The sequence below is a fragment of the Dipodomys spectabilis genome, unplaced genomic scaffold, assembly GCF_019054845.1.
Source record: "Dipodomys spectabilis isolate Male_0828 unplaced genomic scaffold, ASM1905484v1 ptg000024l, whole genome shotgun sequence".
Lineage (NCBI taxonomy): Eukaryota > Metazoa > Chordata > Mammalia > Rodentia > Heteromyidae > Dipodomys > Dipodomys spectabilis.
Window position 1 is genome coordinate 13,485,001 of NW_024870701.1, and position 24,510 is coordinate 13,509,510.

At 34.8% G+C, this 24,510-nt stretch overlaps 1 protein-coding gene across 1 annotated transcript in view; it reads right to left on the reverse strand.

Annotated features, from left to right (window-relative positions):
- Window positions 1–24,510, reverse strand: part of Ccdc178 (coiled-coil domain containing 178) — a 265,422-nt gene that overhangs the window by 177,284 nt on the left and 63,628 nt on the right. Inside the window, exons 12-16 of the mRNA XM_042675000.1 lie at window positions 23,733–23,795; window positions 22,465–22,626; window positions 20,767–20,880; window positions 18,254–18,399; window positions 17,622–17,781 (exon numbers count right to left, since the gene is read on the reverse strand). Coding sequence (XP_042530934.1) covers window positions 17,622–17,781; window positions 18,254–18,399; window positions 20,767–20,880; window positions 22,465–22,626; window positions 23,733–23,795 — 645 coding nt within the window. The remainder of the gene's footprint in view (window positions 1–17,621; window positions 17,782–18,253; window positions 18,400–20,766; window positions 20,881–22,464; window positions 22,627–23,732; window positions 23,796–24,510) is intronic.

A 24,510-nucleotide genomic window follows, 5' to 3' on the forward strand; every position in this document is an offset into this window, starting at 1 on the left:
TGGAGAAGAAAGTAGAAGGATGCAGTCCAAGGCTAGCCCCAGAGGAAAAAAAATCAAAGAACTTGTCTGGAAAATAACTGAAGAACTATAGGCTGGGGCTTGGCTCACGTGGTTGAGTGTTGCTCAAGTGTGAGGCCTGGAGTTCAATCAAGCCCCCAGCACTGGAAAATCAGACAAGAAAATAGATCTTTTATAGACCTTGGATATTGGCATTGGATATTCAGATACTGAGAATTATTTACTATCCTGTCTCTGTATTAAGGAATTACCATGAGACAATGTAAGAGACATATATATATATATATATATATATATATATATATATATAGTGTAATATATATATATTCACACACATTCATGTATGTTTCACTGAATCTTTTCATCTTAAACAGAAACTTATTATTCCAACAGCTATTGTTTATGGTGGCAGCCAGTACCAGCCCTCTTCTTTCTGTAGCAGTGATGTACACATTAGCAATCTGAGCAAATATATTCTCATCTTTAGTGACCATGGCTGGTGATCATTTTATATGTGTCAGTACTCAAATTTAGCATAAACATTAAGACAGAAGCAAGGGCACAATGGAGGTTAAAGTCTGTAGATCTGCACATCACTTCATCAGTGAGAAACCCCTCCTTCCTGAGTTTCCTTGCCTAATTTCACCTTGGGGTATTGAAATTGTTACTTTTTATTTCAGCAGAGCCTCAGGAGGGAAAGTGAATCTAACTAGTTTATAAGGGAAGAAAATTGTTCAGAGACTAAGATTTGAACCTGCTACTGGACTGTGCTATTTTCAATTTTGTTAAATTGGAAAACTGTTTCCCAGAGTCTACCTGCTTACATAAGTCTAGATGAGAAGTAGCCACAAGATGGTCTGGTATCCAATTTGGAAGATAGGAGTGCAGCACCAACTCTTACTTTTAGAAAGGGATGGTAGACAGACAGACAGATGATAAGAGGCTGGGACAGACAGACAGAGGTGCTCAGCCTGTCTTCACTTCATGTGGCAAGCTCAGGGCAGATGCACTTCTAGCATGCTTTGTTAATGGAAGAAATCCTTTCTCTCCTCCAAGAGTCCTCTTTTCTCTTAAGAGGAACCTATAACGGACTCTTTCTAATTTCAGTCCTTCTCAGAGAAATGCTGACTGCCTTAAAACCCATTCTTAGAACCTCTCTTTGCTTCTAGACTTAGGAGCAGACACAAATGCTCCAAGAACTCAGTGGTCACAAACAGACTGACCTGTATGTTCTAATAAGTGGTAGAGAATTGGTTTAGCATATATAAGTTCTTGGGTTGGATTCACGTTGGGAATTGCAAAGAACCTGGTTCAGCTAATAGCCGGAATGCACCTGCAGCCAGAATCTTTCCCTGCTCTTCCAGTAAAGAATATAACCCTGCACATACTTTAATTTCAGCCCAGACTTCCACACTTATTATTAACTTCACCATTGTGAAGTTATCATTTATGTGTTAAATATACTTTCTGAAAGTTTGTTATGGCAACACTAGAAAACCAATCCAAAAGTACAAGTATTTAGAGGTAGAACTTGGAGAAAAGTTGTCCAAAAAAATAAACTAATGGTTCTGTTAAACATGAAAATTATATCCATCTGGATATAAAAATATCCATCTGGATATTTGAGGACACTTAGTCACTGAATCAACAGGGATAAGGTTTGTGATACTATATTTTTCTAAGGGAAACAGAGTCACTAAACAATGTAAATAAGGAGGAGTGTGTCAAGAATGCAGAAATTTCTCTGTGGTATCACTTAATACTTTTATGTCCTGTGCTAAAAGTGAATGGAAAATTAAAACCAATTTAGGTAGACTATCTAAGGACACAAACCAATAGACAAGTAAACACAATGTAAGATATTTGCTAAAGACAGAGAAACTAAACAATAAACAAATACAATCACAAAGAGTAGCTATGAACATGAAAGGAATTACAGATATCAGAATCACAATAATTATGATTTGTCTTTGCCTTGATAAAGATTTAATTTATAAGCTTTCATCTTACATGTATTTATATGTATAACAGCTTTTATTGTTCCGTTCATGTTTACAATATTAAGCATAAGATATATTAATATACCTTGAAATTTAAATTATTTAAATTAAATAAGATATATCAGTATACTTTGGAATTTAAATGACTAAAGAGCAAACAGGGAGTATTGCTTAGCTAAATTTAAAGTGGTGTGAACCAAGTGTCCTAATTTGGCTAAAAACTGGCATGCTTTTATTATCTAGGGAATAGTTTTAGCATGAAAACCAGAGACTTTATTTGGAATTAAATACACTTTTAAAAGGTGTGTGTGGCTATCAAGATTAAAGGGACAAAATGTACTGGATTAATTTGTTTACATTGAAAACTGCATTCTCCACAAACCTTACCTATATAATTCTATGTTAGATTAGATCAATGAGAAAGTTATATGGATTTTCAGGGGATGTAGATGCCACAGTGAAGCAGTGGCTGTAATCTTGGATGATCAGATGTACGCATTCCCAGTGGATACAGGCATCCCTTTTTTTCTCCTCTGCTCTGTACCAGTGTCATATATCTATTGGCTAAGGTTATAGTAGCTCTGGACCATCAAACTTTAGTTGGCCTTTGGACCAGAGTTAGTGAACACTTTGTAGCAGTAGGTTTCCCTACATCTCTCCATTCACTCCTTGATTCAGTGCTCGATTATACTCAGCTTCTTAGTAATCCAAGGAAACAGATTTTTTTTTTCACTTATTACAATGCTTTGGTAGATTGGTTTGTGACTTATTTTCCAATTCCCCCTTGTAGACCTTTAATTTAAGCTTCTTTTACTTGTGTGTTAGGTCAAATTCCTATAATATATCCCTTATTCCCGAAGTACTCATAAAGTCCTGTTTCTCTCACTGAACCCCGACTGATGTAGACTGAATTTTTTCGCAGTTCGGCAGAAGTTGAGGGATGAGGTTTGTACTACTGAACAGAGACTACTCTAGGGCCACAAATAGATTTTCATGTGTTGTCTCTTTTTTTTTTTGGTTCCTATGTTTCCTGGGTGGAGATGCACTTTCTCTAAGTGCATCTATTGTTTATCAAACCAGTCAGAGAAGTGAGCTTAGACATTCTAAAATTTGGGATTGTTTACTTCCAAGACAAACATTGGATGCAAGGTAAAGAACTATCCCTGCAATGGGATAAACTACATTTTCTGGGGAAATTGAGTATAGCTAGAGAATGTCAGTCACACTGGCAGAATGGAGGTCATTTTAAGTCTGCTGGGAAACATTGGCTAGGATATTGACTGTCCCCTTCCTTCCATTTTCAACCTTGCTATTCATTGCTAGTCATGTCTATCACATGACCTCTACTGAACATTCCAATGGTTCAATATGCACTTGTTCCTTCTATCAAATACCCTTTGCACTACACTCTGCAATTCACATCCGATTTCCTCTAGACTATTTCTGTGTTAAGACACCATAGGCACAATCTCAGGCATGATTATTTCAGGTATTCTAGCACTCTTAGATCTAAATAAAATTATCTCTTGTTCATTTATTTATGTGCTGGTATGTGTGACTACTCATATACCTCTGAGAAGAATAACATCTGCCCCAAAATTCTTTTTTTTAACTGACTTTTGAAGTTAGGTTGGGTATTTCTATAATATTCATATAACAAGCTTGTCATATTTTATTGTTATTGTATATTTGGATGACAAGCTTGCCCCAATAGGTACATTCATGGTAAGGTCTCTAAGTTATGTAATGCCTAATGGTAGGGAGTCAGTTTGACTTGCCCCACAGTTATCATAGAAATAAATAGTGTGTTAACATAGTTTGTTTCAGAATGATGGAGAATTGCACCCTCTGGCTGTCCAATTTCCTTCTGGGCATTATGCATATAGGACCAACCACACAGAAAGGTGTTGACAACTGAGCAACATAGATGTCTATAAATCTAGAGTGAAAGTTGTGGTCCTGTGTTGTTTTATCTCATCATTTCTGACAATATCCTTTCCCAAATACACCTAGGTTACCTAATTCATCAATGAATTTTGTGGTGTAATAGAAATGGGTTGTATTTGGGCATATCTTTGTTCTATGTATGACCTACTAATGAATATTTCGAAGACTTGACGTATGGTTTATTTTCTATTTGTGAACTCCAATTAATCATTTAAGGTTTTGTTTGTCCTATTTGTCTTTAATTCCCTTTGATCAAAGGGGAATTAAACTCTAGTTTCCAAAAACAAAAACAGAAAAAAAAACAACAACCAATGGCCAATACCAGTAAAATTGGATCCTCAGGATAAAGGTATGTAACTGGAACATCCACACATCACCTTGACAATAAAATTAAAGTGAAACAAATCTAAAATTTACATATGGAAAAGAGTATCCTTCTATTTTATCTTTCTCCTTTTCTTGTTGCTTGAGGGTTTTCAAGGCATTTCTAGGGGACAGAGAATGTTATTGGGAAAGCAACCATTATAATCTCAGAAGTGCAACTTAAGAGCTTAGCCAAATGAGAGATACTTTCTCAATCTTTCTCTATTTAAGTTCCTCAAATACAGCAGTAACACAAACAAACAAACAAAAAACCCCAAGATAAGTAGTAGATAATCCTTGTTTCTATACCCTAGGAGTTGCCAAGGATAGAAGAAAGAAAGAGAGAGAGAAAAAAAGGATCCTTTATCTCAAAGCTGTTGTATTTCAAAACCCAAATCTAATTTGAGTTTGGGACGATAATCTGAGTCAAAAGCTGAAAATATTTTTACTAATCTTTTTTCTTGCTTAGTACCTTCATTGTCTTTTTCCCTGAAGTATGTTTCGCATTATAAAAATCAACAAAGGTTATCGAAAAAACATTTTCATTAGTTTATATAGTACTGAAAATGAACACAACACTGTACAATAGTTTATATATTCCATTTCCTTTCTCTTTATAGCCTATTTCATTTTCTCTCAAACTGTTATTATTATCATGGCACCCAAATTTGAGATATGCAGCTCCCTCAGGAGGTCAGGTACACACTTTCTCTGTAAGCAAATAAATCAGACAGTGGGGGAGCTATTTGGGTAATGTTAACAATACTCCCGATAGGATGGTGAAGAAGTTGGATCTGTGATATTTGTCAGAACATCAGGGACGAGATTTAAAAAACCCTAAATTTAACAGGGAACATAGGATGCTCTAACTTCAATCAAAAGCCATCAATAACTCACTGAATACAAAGGGAAGGTAGCCTGTCCTCCATTTCTCTCTGAATCTTTCTGTATCTTTTGGCTCTCTCTCTCTCCTGAAAAGTTTAGAGAAACATAGAACTAGAAACTCTTAATCACTGAAAATGCTTTTCAGATTTTATTTACCAATGTTATGCTGTAGGTATCTCATGCCTGCAACATTAAATTCATTCTTCTGAAAGCAAAGTAAGATAACTTCCCTGAAAGTAACAAGTATAGTAAAATTCTCATTATTTAAAAGCAAGGGAATAGGTCCTTTAAATTATATGATCAATCACACTAAGAAAAATCATTCGTGTATTCTGCACTGAATTTTGATTATAACATAGGCACAAATATACTGGCATATATTTATAATAGTATAATAGAATGTGATAGTTAATGCTCTAATTAAGATACAGCTGAACCAACTTAATGCATTAAGTCTCAGAGGTACCACTAACTCCCTCCCTCTCTCTTTCTCTCTGTTTCTGTCTCTAATGTAACTTTTCTTGTTTTATGCCAGTATTAGTGCTTGAACTCAGAGCTTTATATTACCATTTGATCCATGTCTGGCATTTTCTGCTTAATTAGAGAGATTCTCTTGGATTTGTCTGACTGTCTGGCTCCACACCCTGATCATCAGATGTCAGCTATCATAGATATGAGCCACTTGGCTTGTAAACCTACTTTGAGAAGAGAAAAGGCAACAATACTTTTAACGTTGTTGGTAGTTTTCTTTATAGTGCTAAAGAAGGAATCCTGGTCCTTCTGCACCCTAGCAAAGTTCTCTATCACTGACCTACATTCCCAGCCTCTACCAGTTGTATTTTAATATTCTCTTCCTTGATTATCTCTGGTTCACAAAATACATTAGAATAATGCTTGTGACTCTTGCTGTGAGGCTACAATCCTTGTCTGAGTTTAGGTCTGTGCTTTATCTCAATAAGTCTTCAGCATCAAAAGTCATGAACTTTATGTACAAAAACGCAATAGGTACTTAATAATTAAGCTCATGAAATTTTTTCATCCTAAATCTTTCCAGTGTGAATTCTTGATGAGCCATTCTTTGGTAAACAAGCTTAAATACACTTCCTCCTCATTACAAAATACTAAACACAACTTTTTACATTAACCAAATCTAATCTGGAATCAGAGAAAAGAGCTACTAGGAAGACTGGTTGCTGTTTTGCCTAACCCTAGCTCTCCTCAATTGCTCCCAGACCATCATTCCCCAGAGTTACATAAAAATACTGCTTCTGAGTTTTGTTTTTATTAAAAAATATTAAACTTACTTTTGTCTAATTTGGGGAGGGGAGAAGGAATAACAAAATGTGGAAACAAGGACACAAGATGACTCATTACAACAATGATACCCACAAGACACTGTACTGGAAATATAAACTTTACAACTTCAGTGGGTGTGGGGGGGGGAGAAGAATGGGATAGTGGGAGGAGGTATCAATGTTCAACAAGAAATGTACTCATTATCTTACTCATACAACTGTAACCCCTCTTATTTTATCTTTACGATAAAATTTTAAAAACGAATACTCTGTGTGTGTGTGTGTGTGTGTGTGTGTGTGTGTGTGTGTGTGTGTGTGTGTGTGTGTCTTTGTGTGTATTTGTGCATGCCAGTATTCAGGCTTGACCTGATTGCTGTCCCAGTTTTCACTGAAAACTAGTGCTCTACCACTTGGCCCACAAATCCACATCTGCCTTTTTGATGATATTTGAAGACCTGTTTCATGACTTTCCTGTCTGTGTTGGCTTTGTATCATTATCCACAGGTCTGAGCCTCCTAATTAGCTAGGGTTATACCAGTGCCTACCAAGCATATATAATACTCTCAACTTATAAAACTGCCATTTAATGGGTTTGTGACAATTTCTCCATATTAATAGAAGATGTTGGCCAAGAAGATTCAGATTCCTTTCCTGTCTATCAATTGTTCGACTTCAGTATCAACTTGGTTGACCCATCCAACACCTTCATCTTAGAATTTATGGACTTATTTAAATCAAGTTAACTTCAATTCTATGTTCCATTAACCATTCATACCATTCTGACTTTGTTATCTAGGATGGCACTACTTTAGAAGTATTAAATTCTTATACCTTGCTGGCTGACTCCAATCTTTGAGACTTTTACTTGGATTTTTACTCTTTTCTATCTCATGCTTGCTCAACTAGCACAGTGTCCTGAAGCTTTTTTCTGTATTATTAAAATTTTTCCAGGCAATAACTATGCATATAATTTCCACAACCATATTTTTACTCTAACTCTCCCTTTGTGTATTCTAGATTCTTACTTTTACCTGGATACTGAACTCTAAATCTATTTTCTAGAGATATGTTAAATTTGATTAATTCCAGCTTCAAATCTATTCCCCAGTCTACAATCTCCAAATGTAAATAAAGATACTTAAAATATCTTGTTGCCAAAATTAGAAATCGTATATATCTATCTACCCTATTTCTCTATAATCTATTAATTTACCAATCTATCTACCTATTGCCTATCTATCATCTACTTATCTAACTATCTACATTATCTATTTCTATCTACCTATCTATCATCTATCCATCTTGGACAATTCCTCTCACCCCAGCACCCAGAGTCATCAAGTTCTGTCTCAATATATTAACTAAAAATAAATCTGAAATTTATCCTTCTATTTCATTAGAATCTCTTTATTACACCATTAAATTCTTTGCAGCATCACTTCATCCAATATCATGCATTCTTTCCCAACTTATTACATACAATCAATGATAGTCAAGAACTTTTATACCATGGAATACACTGAAAAAGAAATTTTCACATTACCACACTGCAAAAGTGTTCATGAGAGGAATTTCCAATCCCACTCTTTAGTCTTCTTAGGCCCTTACTATTTTAAGTGATAATGAAATCAAAGTCTCAGTCTGCCAATAGTCTTTTAGTAGAAATAACAGATAAGAAATGAGCTACTAATTCTGGTAGGGTTTATCACAGCTACTATGGTAGCTTTGTTGCTCTCCTGATCAATTATACCTGATCTAACACATGTGTTCTCCTTACTATGACTTTGACACCTTTATGATATAGCTTCCATTTCTAAGTGTGGCCTTTATCCTGCAAATATCTATAGCAATTGTAACTGCCTGACATTTCCTAAACATATACACATATTTTACACCTTTTGGCCTTTCCTCCTAGTGTTTTTGCTCTTGAAGTGTTCTTTCCTTTGCTATTTGTTTCTACCCTTCAAGAATTATTTTTGTCATTATCAGTTTTTTCAAGACTTCGATTTTCTTCAACCTGTCTTCCTGTGCTCAAAAATAATTCAAGCTTAGTTTAAGAAGAGTGTTTGAATTTCCTAACAAATGGGTCAGTGTTATTCTTTCTGACGGAAGCATAGAATTCACACACACACACACACACACACACACACACACACACACACACACACACACACACACACCCCACATTTTCTTGATCCATTCATCTACTGAGGAGCATCTGGGTTAGTTCCATATCTTAGCTATGGTGAATAATGCTGCAATAAACGTAGTTGTGCTGGTAGCTTTAGTATGACCTTGTTTGTGATCTTTTGGTAAATGCCTAAAAGTGGGATTGTTGGGTAATAGGGGAGCTCTATGTATAGTCTTTTGAGGAACCTCCATACTGCTTTCCAGAGTGCTTGAACAAGTTTACACTTCCACCAACAATACAGTAGGGTTTCCCTCCAATATCTATTGTTAAAAATCATATTAAGTGAAGTAAGCCAGGCCCAAAGAAATATAGGCCCCATGGTTTTCCTTATTTGCAATAATTACTATACGTCTAGGATAATCTTATCAGAAAAATGAGCAGAAAATCTCAAAAGCTATGTACATTTGACCATGTAAGATAAGTGAAATGAACCCAAAATATAGACAGAAGAGGTTTTTCTTTGTTGTTGTTGTTCAGAAAGGATTTTTCTTTGTTGTTGTTGTTTTTAATGTACTATGTAATTTTCTTTTTGTTTTTTTTGTATGTTCTGCCCCCTATTGTATATCCCCTGTTGTCACTGTATTTGATTTGGGTACCCTGCATCTCCTATATACATTTATTTAATTTGGGGAGGGAAAAGAGAATAACAAAATCCTGAAACAGGACACAGGCTGACCCACCGCAACAATGACACTCACAAAATGCTATTTTGGAAATGAACTTTGCAGTTTTGGGAGGATGGAAGGGTGTGGGGAGGAGGGAAGGGATTGGAGGAAAAAACAAAGGAGGGGGTAACAATGTTCGACAAGAAAGGTACTCATGTAACTGTAACCCCTCTGTACAGCATCTTTACAATAAAATAAAAGTTAAAAAAGAGTGTTTGCTGCAACTTATTTTAATTTATGTGTACTTGTTCCTTCCACTATTGTTTAGGGAAAACAATGAAGACAATAAAAAAGCAAGTGTTCTATTCCATTTAACGTCCTCAGAAATCACATCTGGGAATCGGGCAGAGGAAGCAGCTGCTGAAAATACCAGGAAGCTTGAGAGACAGGAGAAGAAGTGCTGTGCTTGCCATGGCATTTCCAGAAGAAAAAAAAAAAGCAGTAGTACTCCACAGGAGAATGAGGAAGCACCTGAAAACCCCCAAAAAGAAGCAAAAGCAAAAGCCCCAAGAGGCTCCTCAGGAAAATGGGATGGAAAAACCAGAGTCCCCTATCTTGTTCTCCAACCTCTCCCCAACACACCTCCACAAAGAAAGCTTTTCCCAAGAAGGAGTTGGTGAGTAGTGATCTTGAAGAGACAGCTGGGTGGCAGCACAATTCCTCCTAAGAGGAAGAAGCAACCTAAGGAGGAAGTGGCTGCTGAACCAGAGGAGGAGGCCACCTCCCTGTTCCCATAAAAGAGAGGAATTCTCCTCCAAGAAGCCAGACCATAGAGGGTCTGAAGATGCTACCAGCAGCAAAGGCAGTGCCAAGAAAAAGAAAAAGCTCAAAGAAAGAATCCAAAGATTACAATAGGCATTACTTGGGAGGAAGATATGCCCCAAGGAGACATTTCTCATCCAATGTCCTAAACCCCAATAAAAACACAAATACACACACACACACACACACACACACACACACACACATACACACACCTCTGACTTTCTAATGTGTCTTCAAAATGAATAAATAAATGGATGGATGAATGGGATATATTATCTTTGGTCTTTTTTCCAAGGCAGATTAAATATAAATGTTGCTTTCAGTTCTTTTAGAAGTTACATCACTTCGTTTGGATTTTAGAAAATATTAGGGCTTACTATGATCCTATACATTGTGGCAGGTTTCAGAAGTACTCACACAAGTACTCCTTCAAAAGCTTTACCAATTGTAACGGGAACAAAAACTTAAAGCAACGTATGCCATATGATACGCACAATCTTTAGCTCATTCTTGTACCTTTTACCTTCACTTGACAAAAATATTGGATGTACAATCTGTGAATCTAAGTGTAGATAAATTTATTACTAAACTCTACAAAGAGTATTCTAAAGTGAGTTCTTTTATTGTTTCCATGCTATTGGTCCTTTTACCTTTATATCTAAGCTTCTGCCTTTACCAGTGCTTGATACCTCTCATTCTGTCACTGTTAATGACAAATTTCTGTTAATGGCTAAATCCAGAATGAGTGCTCCAATCCTTGGTCAGCATGTGCAGGTGGAACTTCCACTTCTTTACTGATGCTACTGTGCGAGTATTGAATAAATTGAATAATAGATAAGCTTCTCAGAAGGCAGCTTCAGTTGCTGCCACTGATGTCTCTAGGACTGGTTATAAATCCATTCTTCTCTTGGTGTTGGTAGCTCACATCTGTAATTCTAGATGCTCAGGAGGCTGAGATCTGAATATCATGATTCATAGACAACCCAGACAAGAAAGCCCATGAGACACTTATCTCCAATTAACCACCCAAAATCCAGAAGTGGCAGTGTGACTCAAGTAGTAGAGTGCTAGCATTGGGCAAACAGAACACAGGGATTTGTGCCCAGGTCCTGAGATTTTAAGGACTGGCAAAAGGAAAGAAGGAAGAAAGAATGAAAGATGGAAGGAAAGAAGGAAGGAAGGAAGGAAGGAAGGAAGGAAGGAAGGAAGGGAGGGAGGGAGGAAGGAAGGAAAGGGAAGGAAAGAAGGAAAGGGAAGGAAGGAAAGGGAAGGAGGGAGAGAGGAAGGAAGGAAAGAAGGAAGGGAGGGAAGGAAGGAAGGAAAAAGGAAAGAAAGAAAAAGAAAGAAAGAAAGAAAGAAAGAAAGAAAGAAAGAAAGAAAGAAAGAAAGAAAGAAAGAAAGAAAGAAAGAAAGAAAGAAAGAAAGAAAGAAAGAAAGAAAGAAAAAGAAAGAAAGAAAGAAGATTCTTCCAGAGTTGCAAAACTTGGCTATGGCAAGACTGCTGCTTCATGGCATGAAGCTCTATAGGCTCCTGTCTCTGCAAGGCAGGAACTTATAAAGAAGAGCCCATTGGAAGCAGGAAGGAAAGTGCACATTTCTTCCTCTTCAGATCATTTGGTGTCCCTCTGTTGCCACTATGGTTCCACACCTCTTGTGATACTTTATTTTTAAATTCAGAACTCCCATTTCATAGGTGATGGAAGCAAAGGTTTGCTACAGGATTCTATGTATGAAAAATATGAAAAATTGGGAATCCCTACATTCACAGTTTGTCAGGCGTCATGATTAAAATCTCAGGTATGATGATAAAAAGCTTCTGTGTATGGAAGACCCAGACAGACCACTTAAATACCATGTGCAAGGAGAACAATGGAATTTAAGCTTATTCTACTGTTGGGGTGATGAATAATGAAGTCCTCTGCCTCTAAGCCAGAAGTTTCAGGTCTTCTTCCAGCATCTTTAAGATGGCAGGCTCATTTATTAGCTTTCCAGAAGGGTCAAATCTAATAGTCTTTTAATATTTTGATAATACAATTAGAGAATTTTCAGAATCTTTCAGGAACTCAACTATCCATTGTTATTTCACATAGAAAATTGGGGTGGTTCACTTTCCTATTTCATCGTAAAAACAGTGGTAAATCTCAGAGACCATTGTATTTCAAAAAAAAAAGTCTTAAATGGAACTATAGGTTAAATAAATAATTTTAAGTAAATATGTAAAGTAAATGATTGCAAATTGAGTTTAGTATCCACATTTCAATAAGTCATTGCCAGGTAAGGTATATTTAGGAATGTAATTAGATATCTGGAAGCAGAACCTATAACTATTTTAATTGATAATCATTCTTATGCTAGATCATGTCTCTGTTTTCTAGTGTCAGTCTCTCTAATTTCTAAGAACTTTCCATCACTGAAGCACTGAAATGCTCCTTGTTATAAAAGGAACACTATTGCTACCTACCCTCGAAACATTCATTTTAACAAGATATGTCCAAAAAGCAACTCACATTATTATGTGTGATTAATTAGTGCTTAATTATATCAGCGGTGGTTTTTTTTTAAAAAAAGGAAATGCTAATTATTTTAACCACATTCCTCATCTTCAAAATTTTGTGACATTAAAATAGATTTGGTGAAGGGCAGGTTAATATTAAGGAAAAATATTCTTTTTCTTTCTTTCTTTCTTTAAAAAAATTGTTTTTGTCTGTCTTGGGGCTTGAACTCAGGGCCTGGGCACTGTCTCTGAGCTCTTTGAGCGCTCTACCACATTTATCCACAGTAACACTTCCAGAAAAAAAAATATTCTTCCTGTAGAAATTACTAGGTCAGTTCCTCCATTTTCAGGATTATTTCTTATTTCCTTCCCACTATTGAGACAATGGCAGCATATTTTACTTATAATAACACTACTGTTTCAGGGTAGTGGATGAGAATTACCACTTACTGTTTAGAATAAATTTAAGCCTGATGTTTCAAATTCCATCTTTTCTGCTGAGGTGTTTTTTAAATTGATTTTGATTGTCCAATACTGAGTACATGGAACATAATAGCTCTCATAGAACAATCACATGACAATGAAAAAATGATGAGTAGTCAATAGGAGAATCATTTAAACTTTGTAATGATCTTTTAAAAACACCTCAGAGGATATGCATTAATTATTAAGAAACACTTCCTGCTTAGCCTTCCAGATTTTTGTTGCTCCAGAGAAACACAAGCACAGAAGGCTTCTGATCAAGAGTCCTGATTTTTCTTCTTGAAGTTCTTTGTATTAAACTGAATTTCCTTTAAGACAACATAGCTTTATGTTGTTAGGCTCTGCTGTCTAAGCTAACTCAAAATGGATGTCTGTGTGATGGAAACAAATGTGAATTGAGACTAAAACATGGTGGAAACGTGACTTAACTGATCATGCATGACCCTGTCCCTGAGGTTTCTAGTTTACAGTTATTTTATTTACTAGCTGACTTAGTTCAGTGTGTATTTTCAAATAATGATTACATGTAATTATAAAGGATCTATATTAAATCAGAGATTGAATTTTGATTCAAGTGCTTGATGTAAAATATATCATAAACATACTTTAAAATATTTGAAAAACAAACAAAAGAAAATTGGGGGGCTAGGCTGGGCCAGTATAGATGGGGGAGAATGTTGAAAACGGTGACCTTGGTCAAGACTCATGGTACTTACCAATTAATTTGTTGAATGGGAACTCCTTTGTGCAACACTTAAAGATAATAAAAATATAATTTAAAAAAATCACATGAGATAAAATTGACCCAGGACTTTTGCTATTTAAATGCTTGATTATCCGAGCAGGAAGCTACTACCTTTGTGTTGAGGTAAGAATTTTCCATGTGAAAGGGTTAAAACATGATTTCAAAACTAAATATGGTGCCGCTGTAGATGCGAGAGGAAGTATTTCCTGAGAACTACCAGTAGGAAGCAAATAAAAACCACTCCAGAAGAAATTGAGAGATTGCTAGAACGCTGTCTGGAAATTGTCTTCTCAGGCTAACCCTCTCATGTCATACCCTAAATTACAATAAAGGGGGAAAAAAGTACTGAAAGAATGCCTGGAAAGAGGCTTTAACACTTTGGGCCTGCTGAGATAGCAGATTAAAATGCTGTCAACTTTATCTTCATATGGATCTTTCAAAAGTAAAGTCCTTTCATGGGTAGCCACAGCAAGTGTGATGGATATGCTATACTGATACCTTGAACAATTACCTTAAACAATTATGTTTACAAATTATAGACACTAAGTACAAATGCCATGACAAAAAAAAAGATTATCTACCAGGGAAAGGTATATGATATGGAATGTCCTACTGGAGAAAGATTGGATTTAACTTCAGGATCTCATCCTATGTTATCTAAAGCTGTGCCTGTTTTTCCTTAAACCATTCCTTTTATTTTTTTAACTGTTTGTATTTCTAATTCTGTGATGTGTTTTTTTTTTTTATTACAAATTCTGTTCTTTCTTTAGTAGTTTTTCACAAAAGCTACAGGCTACAAAGATAGTATATAATTGTGAGCTAATCTTTTGCCTCAGTCTTACAACATCTCAGTTATACAATATCACATTTATAATGGATTTTTTTCCTTCTTGGAATACTTTATATTACATATATACATATATATATACATATATATATATATATATATATATATTTGTGAACTTAACTCATCTGGTTTCTAACACAGATGAAGTCAACTTTTCTAGGAATAACCTTTGTTATTCCAGAGAAGGGTTCACTATATAGCCTAAACTGGCCTGGACTTAACAATCCTATTCCAGCCCCCTGTGTGCTACCACATCTGGCAAACTTTCCACTGTTTAACACTCATGATCATATTCACACATAAACAGCAGCATTAATGATGTGGCCCTAAATTTAACCTGTTATGGTTACGTAAGACAGACTCTATGCTTCTAGTCACATAAGTTAAAGGAATAAAAAAGAAACAGAGAATAAACAACTTCCTCCAAATCCAAGGTTGTTTGATAGGTGACTTTGAGATTTTTCACAGAATCCTTAAGTGCTAGAAAGTAATAGTAGCTTTAACCAGTTTTCAAGAGTACACAGATTGGATGGTAAACGTCCCATTTCTTGTCAGGGAGAGAGGGAATATGGGGTGTTTGCTCTGATACAGAGCATAAGTTTTCACTGAAATGGGTGTCAGATCAGACTGGCCTTCCATATCTTAGAGAAATTATCTCAGCAAGACCTCTGCTTCTAGCTATCATCATGACTATAGGCAGCAAAATTGCCAAAACAAGCACCCATCCACTGTTTCATTCAAAATCATTCAGTGGATTCTTTGCTTTTGCCAGCCATACCTCTGAGATTTCAGTATGCAGAGAAGACTGTGGCAGAAAAACCCCTGCCCTTGTAAGGAAGTCATTATTCCAGTATGATATCAGCAGATAACAAGCAAGTACAAATAACAGAGTAAAACCAGTGGAAGTAGATGGAGACAAGTACATGGGAAGAAAAAATGATCCACGAGACTGAAAGATGAATCCAAAGTCAGACTGGCTTTTTTGATTAAAATAAATTCAAAGCTCAATCATCTAGAAGCTGCTTAGACAATACTTTTCTATCACTCTCCTGCTTATCCTATTTTGCCATAATCAGTAATGATTATCATTGTACTAAAATGCTGGAAGGCCTATCAATAAATGATTATTGAGATCTCCCTAGTCTCAGTACCAGTACAATCAGAAAGTGTGGTTGAATCCAAACAAACAACTCTGTTGTTGTGATAAAATATAGGGGTTGTGATGATGCTTAAGTCAAATACTTAAGTTTTCTTGGAGCAAGAGGTGTTTTTTTCACTAACACTACCACCCCTGAGACACTGTCCTCAGACACCTCCAGAAGAGGCATCATCCAACCACTAGATGGCGACAATTATTTTCATATTTTTAAACAAGGGAAAAAACTTTTCTATGTAACAGCCACTGTTTAAAATGGGGGAAAAAATGACATCACTATTAATAAAACTACTATATTTTATTAATAATTTTCTTATAGGAAGGATCACAACACAGCATGAAATGCAGCATGGTCAGTTACCTGCATATGTGTTCATTTGTCCCAGATATTCTACAATTTGTTAACACTGACTTTAAATATAAAAAAAAGTAAGAATGTAATAGTTGAATGTGCAAGAATCATTTGAATATATAAGTATCAGGATGAAAATTAACTGATAAAATTATATTATTACATTGCATAAACCTTACAAAGATTTGCAGAAAAGTTTTAATAAAATAAAAACTTATCTTTTATGAAAGATATTTCTAAATAAACATATATGTGTGTGAATGCATATGTACACATATATTTAAAACCAAGGTATTAATATATTACAACTAAATAAAAAGCCATTATGAAATGTAATACAATGTAGGAACCATTTAATTAAATATATTTCACGTAGTGAGAGTCTGTATAAAAGTTAATATATAGAACTTTTTATTAATCAAAACTCAGCTTCAAAAGACGTTTGTATCAGTCTTGCTGTTTCATAAAAGTAAGTATACTGTGTCATTGAAATCTTGTAAAAATATTTTCTAAAAGAGAATAAAATGTTCTTATTTATCCGAGAGTGGTTAGTTGGTCACACCTGTAATTTTTGCTCTTCCAGTTTTGAGATCTGAGGATCACGACTTGAAGCTAGCCTGGGCAGAGAAGTTCATGATCTTTTTATTTCTATTCAGCAAAAAGCTGGGTGTGGAACTGTGGCTCACGTGGAAGAAAAACAGTCTTAAGGAAAAAAGTCAAGTGAAAGTTTTAGGTCTTGACTTCAATCCCCCATACTAACACAAAAAACAGGGGGAGAGGGGAGGTTGGTAATATTCAAGGAACATTTATTGAGAAACAAAACCATCCTCATACTTCCATTAAAATATAGAAATAGCTCTATAAACATAAATATGACCTACATTTCATTATTGTACTTCAATATAAAATACAATGAAAGTTTGACTAGTCATAAAATGCATTGAAAAGCACTATATGCAGAATGGCTATATTTAATTACTGTGGGGGAAAAATGAAAGTTGCATGTTCTCTCTAACAACTTAATTAATATAGGTAGTCATGGGGTTTGAACTCAGGGTCTTCTGCTTTCTAGACATGTGCTCTACCACATGAGCCACAGATGTAGTGACACTGAGACTGTAGTGAGATTGTTATGTCCATTTACTGACAGGCCTCTCAGTGAACAACAATAATCATTAGTGAGTTGTTAAAACATGATCAGCAATAGAGATTTTATATGTATTTATATAAGTATGTATAGAGAATATATATATATATATATATATATATATATATTGAGTCCCCAAACAATTGTTAAAAAACAAGCATCTTTTTCTATTACAGTATGAATAATGAATGTTTCAAACTACCTACTAATTTGACCACTACTCTACTTAACTTAAAACAATTTAAAACAAGCCAAAAATAATACTTACACAAAGACCTGCCAGAGTTCTTTGTCTCATATCAACGAACTTTCTAAACATCTGGCCTTCCTTATAGAGTCTGTCATAGCATTTTGATCTCTCTTCCGCAAGATGATCATACACTGTTTGGATACGTTCTTTTTCAAGTCTCACGTCATAAAACTGTTTCCTGGGAAGAAAAAAAAAATCCATGCCACTAGCTGATTTCCATTTTCCTTTCTGAAATAATTTTAGGATACATTCTGGGGGAAAAAACCCGTGATATAAAAAGATATTGAAATTTTCTTCTAGTCTCTCCCATTTCTTCCAATCTCACTGATCCATTAGTTTCATGCTAAGTTCTTAATTTTTTTCTCCCTTCACTGTGACTATTATCAGCCTTTATAAATTTGACTTCTGGCTCATATTTAAAGCCCACGAACCTCTTCTCCCTGTAACAAGTTCTCTTTTATAGGCCTGGCTCTATTTCTTCAACAAATTATTCATACCAATAATTCAAATGATTAAATGTATCACATATGTGTTATACATAAAAATACAATAGAAAATATGTACCTTTTAAAGAATAAAATTTAAATAAGAACATGAGAACTCATTTACCAAGTAAACATTGAAGATGATTACAAAATTGAAACACTTACCTTAAAAGTTCAAGTTCCCTGTCAAGTTTTGCGTTTTGCTCTTCCATTTTCCTTAATTCTTTAGTCATCTGAATTATTTTTTCATTATAATGCACTGTTTTAGTCTTCGCACCTTCATACTGTTTAATAACCGTTGACCGTTTATCCTGCAAACAAAATTCAGAAATGCTTTAAGTAGTTGGCTTGTGAAATCCTCACCAAACGGAGGCACAATGACAATGGGCTGTATGAACAACTAAAAACCAGTTGTATGTAATCTCTTGGTAATATAGGTAACGAATTAGCTTTGTGCTCTCCACTTTTCCATTGATAAGATTGGTAAACACTCTCTGTCCTCTCTGTTTTCCTGCCCCGCCTTTTTTCCACATGCTTGTCTCTTCTCGCCACCTGCACATAGGGACACCTTGCAAGCATGTGGTTTCACGCAGCAGATGACATGCGACCCTTCATGGCGCTGCTTCCCAAATTGCTCTAGGTGTCCGTGCAACCATGGCAAACAAGTGGTGGTGCTTGCACGACCCAGCAAGCACTCAGCACAATGTCCAAAAGAGACATGGGAGGAGCCCCATACTACTAAAGCAACACAAGCGAACAAAAGACCTGCCTTACTAGAAGACTACATTGGAGTCGCCCTCCCTTTTTTGTGTGTGTCTTTCCTTTGACTTCTAAATAAATTTGCCTTGAAGAAAGAAAGAAAGAAAGAAAGAAAGAAAGAAAGAAAGAAAGAAAGAAAGAAAGAAAGAAAGAAAGAAAGAAAGAAAGAAAGAAAGAAAGAAAGAAAGAAAGAAAGAAAGAAAGAAAGATAGATAGAAGGCAGGGAGGGAAGGAGGGAGGGAGGGAGGGAGGGAGGAAGGAAGGAAGGAAGGAAGGAAGGAAGGAAGGAAGGAAGGAAGGAAGGAAGGAAGGAAGGAAGGAAGGAAGGAAGGAAGGAAGGAAAAAGAACACAGAAACAAACAGCTAACAAGTTCCATAACACATCCATGTGGTCCCTGGTTTCCACAAATGTGCCGTGTGCATCTGCAGCCAGCCAAGAGTATATATTGTTCTAATCTTTCAGAGAAAACAAAAAACAAAAAAAATCCCCAAAACACTATTTGCTACCCTCACAATTTCTCAAGCTGGACCCATGCAATTCCAGCTTGAAGTGGTGAATTCATAACTATTTTTCATGTTCCCTTCAAAACTGTTAGATGTTCAGAGCAACCGACTGGCTTCTGGGCTAGAACATTGTACATTATTACATATTATTGTATATTATTTCCCACATCCAGCTTATGTTCCCAAATGATTCCATAGATCCCAACTGCTGTCCATTTTGCTCTTATTTTCTGTATCATGTGTTTCCTATTCTTATCTCAGATACTCTAGACTGGATCTTTATTTAGGCTTCTGATAATCTCCCTTTTTATTTATTTTTATTGTTTTAAGTAGTTGTACAAAGGAGTTGCCAGGTAACAAAGCACTTTATGAATGCAGTCTTTCAATATTCTTACCCATCTCTCTTCTACCCACCCCTTTCCCCACTCTTCTTAACTTCGTAGGATAGACATGGATTCTTTTTATTTTTGTAATATACTAGATACCTGATTGCATTCTCCCTACATCTCCTCTTCATCTCTCTGTCCCTTTCCTCTTGACTCAACTCCCCCTTCCCAAGTAACCGTTTCCTAATATTTATTGTGTTAAACGTTAGGAATTAGACTATTTAAGATCTCCCTCGAATCTACCATATTTCAGCTAATAAATTTGTATACACTTGCATATCACCTGCCACATTTACTTACTAATTTATGAGCTAAAGATTGCTTTCACATACTAAGGGAAAACATGCATGGTTTGTGTTTCTGGGCCTGACTTTCTATACAAGATTAGCTGTTTAAGTACAGTAAGTAGTATGTTTTTGTTTGTTATTGGTGTTGACAGCACTGGTACTTGAACTCTTGGCTTCATGCTTGGTAGGTAGTCATTGACTGCTTGAGTCAGCTGCCAGCCCATTTCTGTTATTTCTGCTCTGGCTATTTTTTGTTTTCTTTATATACATATATATGTATATATATGTATATATAATTGTACAGTCTTTCTTCCCAATACTAATTTATTGGCTGTAATTTCAGCATAAGAATTTGGGAAAGATTCAATGCTCCATCTTTTCCTTTCTCATTCTTTACTTCTTTCCTTCCTTTTCTCTTTCTTTGCCTTTTTTTTTCTTCATTTCTACCTAAAACCACAAGCACTGGAAACCAGCACGGAAGCAGAAGGAAACAGTGGATTTCTGCACAATCCAATATACATTTTTGCTTCACATTCCACCTTAATTAAAGGCTGTTGTCCTCACCATCTAGAAGAAAAGTATATGTGTATGTTTGTGTGTGTGTGGTCACGTGCACAAAAAGTTTGTTTAATGCAAGCAATGAGAAATACAATGTTCCACCTAAAATTAAATTCTTTTGACTAGTTTACATTGACATAAAGGCTTATAAATTCAAAATGGTTTTTTGAAATAAATTTCTCACCACTGTTTCTGATAATGCAACACGGGATATCTTCTCCTTTTTATACAATTTTTTCCTTGTTTTTTCTACTTTTACTCGGACCTTTTTTTTTCTATCAAGTATATCATTAAGCATCTAGAAGACATTCAGACATTTATCCAATTATTCTGGTTATAATTAAATAATAATTACATAACTAAATGTTTTAGTAAATACAGTACATATGAAGTATAGAAACATTGTGACATCCAGAGTCTCAACATATTAGCTGAAAATAAAATCTAATCCATTTAAGTTTTAAAACAAAGCCACTTATAAGGGAATAGAATTTTTTATTCTGACATTTAAAATTCAAACTAAATTAAAATTAAATGGAAGTTGTCAGCAAACATTAACAAGTATGTAAAGCATTTCCTAGATTTCATGCTACGTGAAAAGTTCTTATACATTATTAACTATTAAGATATAATAAAATAAAAATTATTATAGAACTACAAGAAGTTCTAAAACTATGGCTACTATAAAATAAGGAGAAACAAAAGACTTTAATCTTGTCTGAAAATTCATTATAATACTGAGACAATTGTAATGAATCTCTTGATGTAATTAATAAATTCCCATTGTTAATGAAAGGGAGACACATTATTAAATCATTTATCCCACTAGGTGTTGGTACTGGGAATATATTTGTTACATGAGCATTATGACAGCATTCAGAATCTTTATATGGATTACTACTTAGATGTTCTTGTTTCTATGCTCCATGATCTTGTAGAAATTGCTAGATTTGGTTAGGCTCAAATTTTCTCTAGTTTACGGCTAAGTAACCTTCTCTTCTATATTTTATTGGGAAGCAATGGCAATCAAAATTATTATGTGTTATAGAAACTCTTTTTATATGACTAAACTGAAGGAGGGAAGGTTAACAGTGTTCAAAAGGAAATATACTCATTACCTTACTTCCGTAACTGTAACCCTCTTTAATCACCTTTACAATAAATACATTAGACATTAAAAAAAGAAAATTATTGATGACCAAGAGCATAAAATTATATCAACATTTGCAAAGAAATGAAAAATTTTATTGCCAAAATGGTTCAAGCAAATATATGTATGTCTTTCCAACAGAAAAAAGAAGAACAAGAATGTATAACTCTTACCACACCCTCTGCTTCTCTGAAAGACTAATGACAGTTTGCATACATATTTTTCTACTAATTTTTTGGGGGGAAGGGCTACTAAAATCAGTTACTGTCATAAACTTGTAGTATTTTATTGATAGTTGCTTAATTCTTTTCACTTCTGTATGCATCAAAAATCCCCTATGAAAATGTCACGATGCTTTATATTTTATGTTCAAGTAAACAGAACTTCATAGCCTATTAAAAAGCAATGAAGATTTAACTATCCTATCAAGATAATGACATCACCAGATACATCATTGCCCATCCATTTGAAAACTGCTTTTCCTATGTATATTACAAGACAAAGTATAGAATTCTAAGGAACAGTCTTTGTGAGATGACTCCACCACATTCCCGTGGTATGGTGTTCAAAGAGTTACTTAGTGTGTCCATTATTTTTCTGTATGAGGTCACCATTTTCTAAATAGTAATGTAAACTCATATACATGGTTTATCAACCTAAATATTTCTATAAATTATTTTCTGGACAACCTATATATAATTGGCTATACAATCAATGATTATAAATGCTTACATCATAATGTTCTCCGTGGATGACTCTGATTTTTATAGCATCCTCTTCTATTTCCATCAGAGGACTCTCAATTTCTTCTAGTGCAATGCTGAATAATATTTTCTTATGCACAAATTTCTTCCTCTCTGTGAACTGATTTTCTTCAGTGGAAAGCAGCCTTTTCTACTAGGAAAGATTTTAAATAATTCATTAAGTTTTTAATTATCCAAACATTCAGTTCATATTAAGTACCAGGCAATTATCTTTGTTATTATTGAAAGGCCAAATAATACAGTCATTGTACTATTTGTACAATGCAATGGGTACAAATACTGTAAAAATTATTATTAGAAGAAATGAAAAAAAGTGAATAGACAAAAAATTAAGCATTCTTAAGTAAATGTTGGAGAACCTTAAGAGAGCACACTGATAACATATATTGAGATATATCCAATTTCTGTAACCTAAGAACAAATGATGAGAAGGAAATCAATAACAAAATATTAGGAAAAATGTCTGGGAAGACTATGAGATTTTTTAATATGTATGTTTCAAGTCACAAAAGAAAAAAGTAACAGAAGAAAATTACAAAGAGGACCAAAGAAGTAGATAATATTATATTTGGACTTTTTGGCTGTGATTGATTGTGTTTTTCTGATAATAAAAAATAACTGTAATTTCATATGAATGAGTCACATGTCTAATATATTTGTGTGTGTATTTGTATGTGTGTAATTCTGATTTTAATTGTGTGTGTATGTGTGTGTGTGTGTGTATTTCTAAAACCATGTCATAGATCAAAGACACTACCAGGGTTCCAAAGGATGCACCGGTGATAGGCAAAGATTTTCAAAAATTAAAATTGTCTTGTGAGTTCTCAGGTTTTCATTTCCAATCTTTATTGAGAAATATCACAGCACAGAGTGCGTTTGTTTCAGGGTAAAATAAGCAAATTCAAGTTAGAGACACTGAAAGTTAAGAAAACCTAACCACCGCAAAACAAACTAAAGAGTTCAACACTTAGGAATAAGATCTCACTACCCTTTTACTAGCCTGGCAGAAATTCCCATTAAAGCACAAAATGAGATATGTATACGAGAGGTCAGCATTTCATGCATGATCAGACACTGCTGGTTGGACACAGAGGGCAACTGTCATCAGCTAAGGAGAGAAAACTGCCAGCTTGCAAACCGAGCAGCGACAAGTTGCCTCACTGAAAGCAAATTTAAAATGCTAACTAAAATGCAAATTAAAGCAAGAATAAAATACTCAAACCAAATTAGTCTTACCTGAATTTCTACACCGGCAGCGACTTCACCTCTAGTGAGTTTTTTCAAGAACTCTTCTCTACCCTACATGTTGTGAAATGTTTTAATGTCAGTTTTAGTCACAGACTATCAGGAGACAAGTTTAAGACAATTGCAAATGCAAGATACATTTACTTATATCATGCTAAAGAGTGAAGTATTCACTACAATTCACGTACTATTAAAATTTTATAAAGCCTTGATGTTAGTGGAGATAAAATAATTAAGGGATAGAATGCCAAGAACAAACTATGTCATTGCAATTTCATCTCACTTATACTTTACAGTCTTGAGCTTAAAAGAATTAAGGTATCCAGGAAGAGATGTCTAGATAGTTATCAATTCTCACTTTAAAAAATCTACCAGGTTTTTTTATTATTTATTTTTTCCATAATAAGCATGTAACATTGAATACAAGTTAGACAATGCAAGTTTGAAAAGTGTGAGCAGATTCTCCATTTACCTAGAATAATTAGTCTAAAACAAACAAACAAACAATCAAAAACAAACATAATGCCTTGAAAGTTATTAGGGCCAACAAAAAAGAAAACATCTTGTATGTGTTACCAAGATAAATTGTTTATAATTATTTATCTTCTTTCTTTAAGCCACACAAAGCCAGGTTCAGGAATAATTGCCCCCAATCTTCCAATTCTTTCTCTACCTTATCAATCTAGCAACTCCTTCGAAAGAGTTGTCATTTGGCAAAGCAGGTTATGAATACAATGTGTCTTGATCAAAACCCTTGGAATTGTCCCGA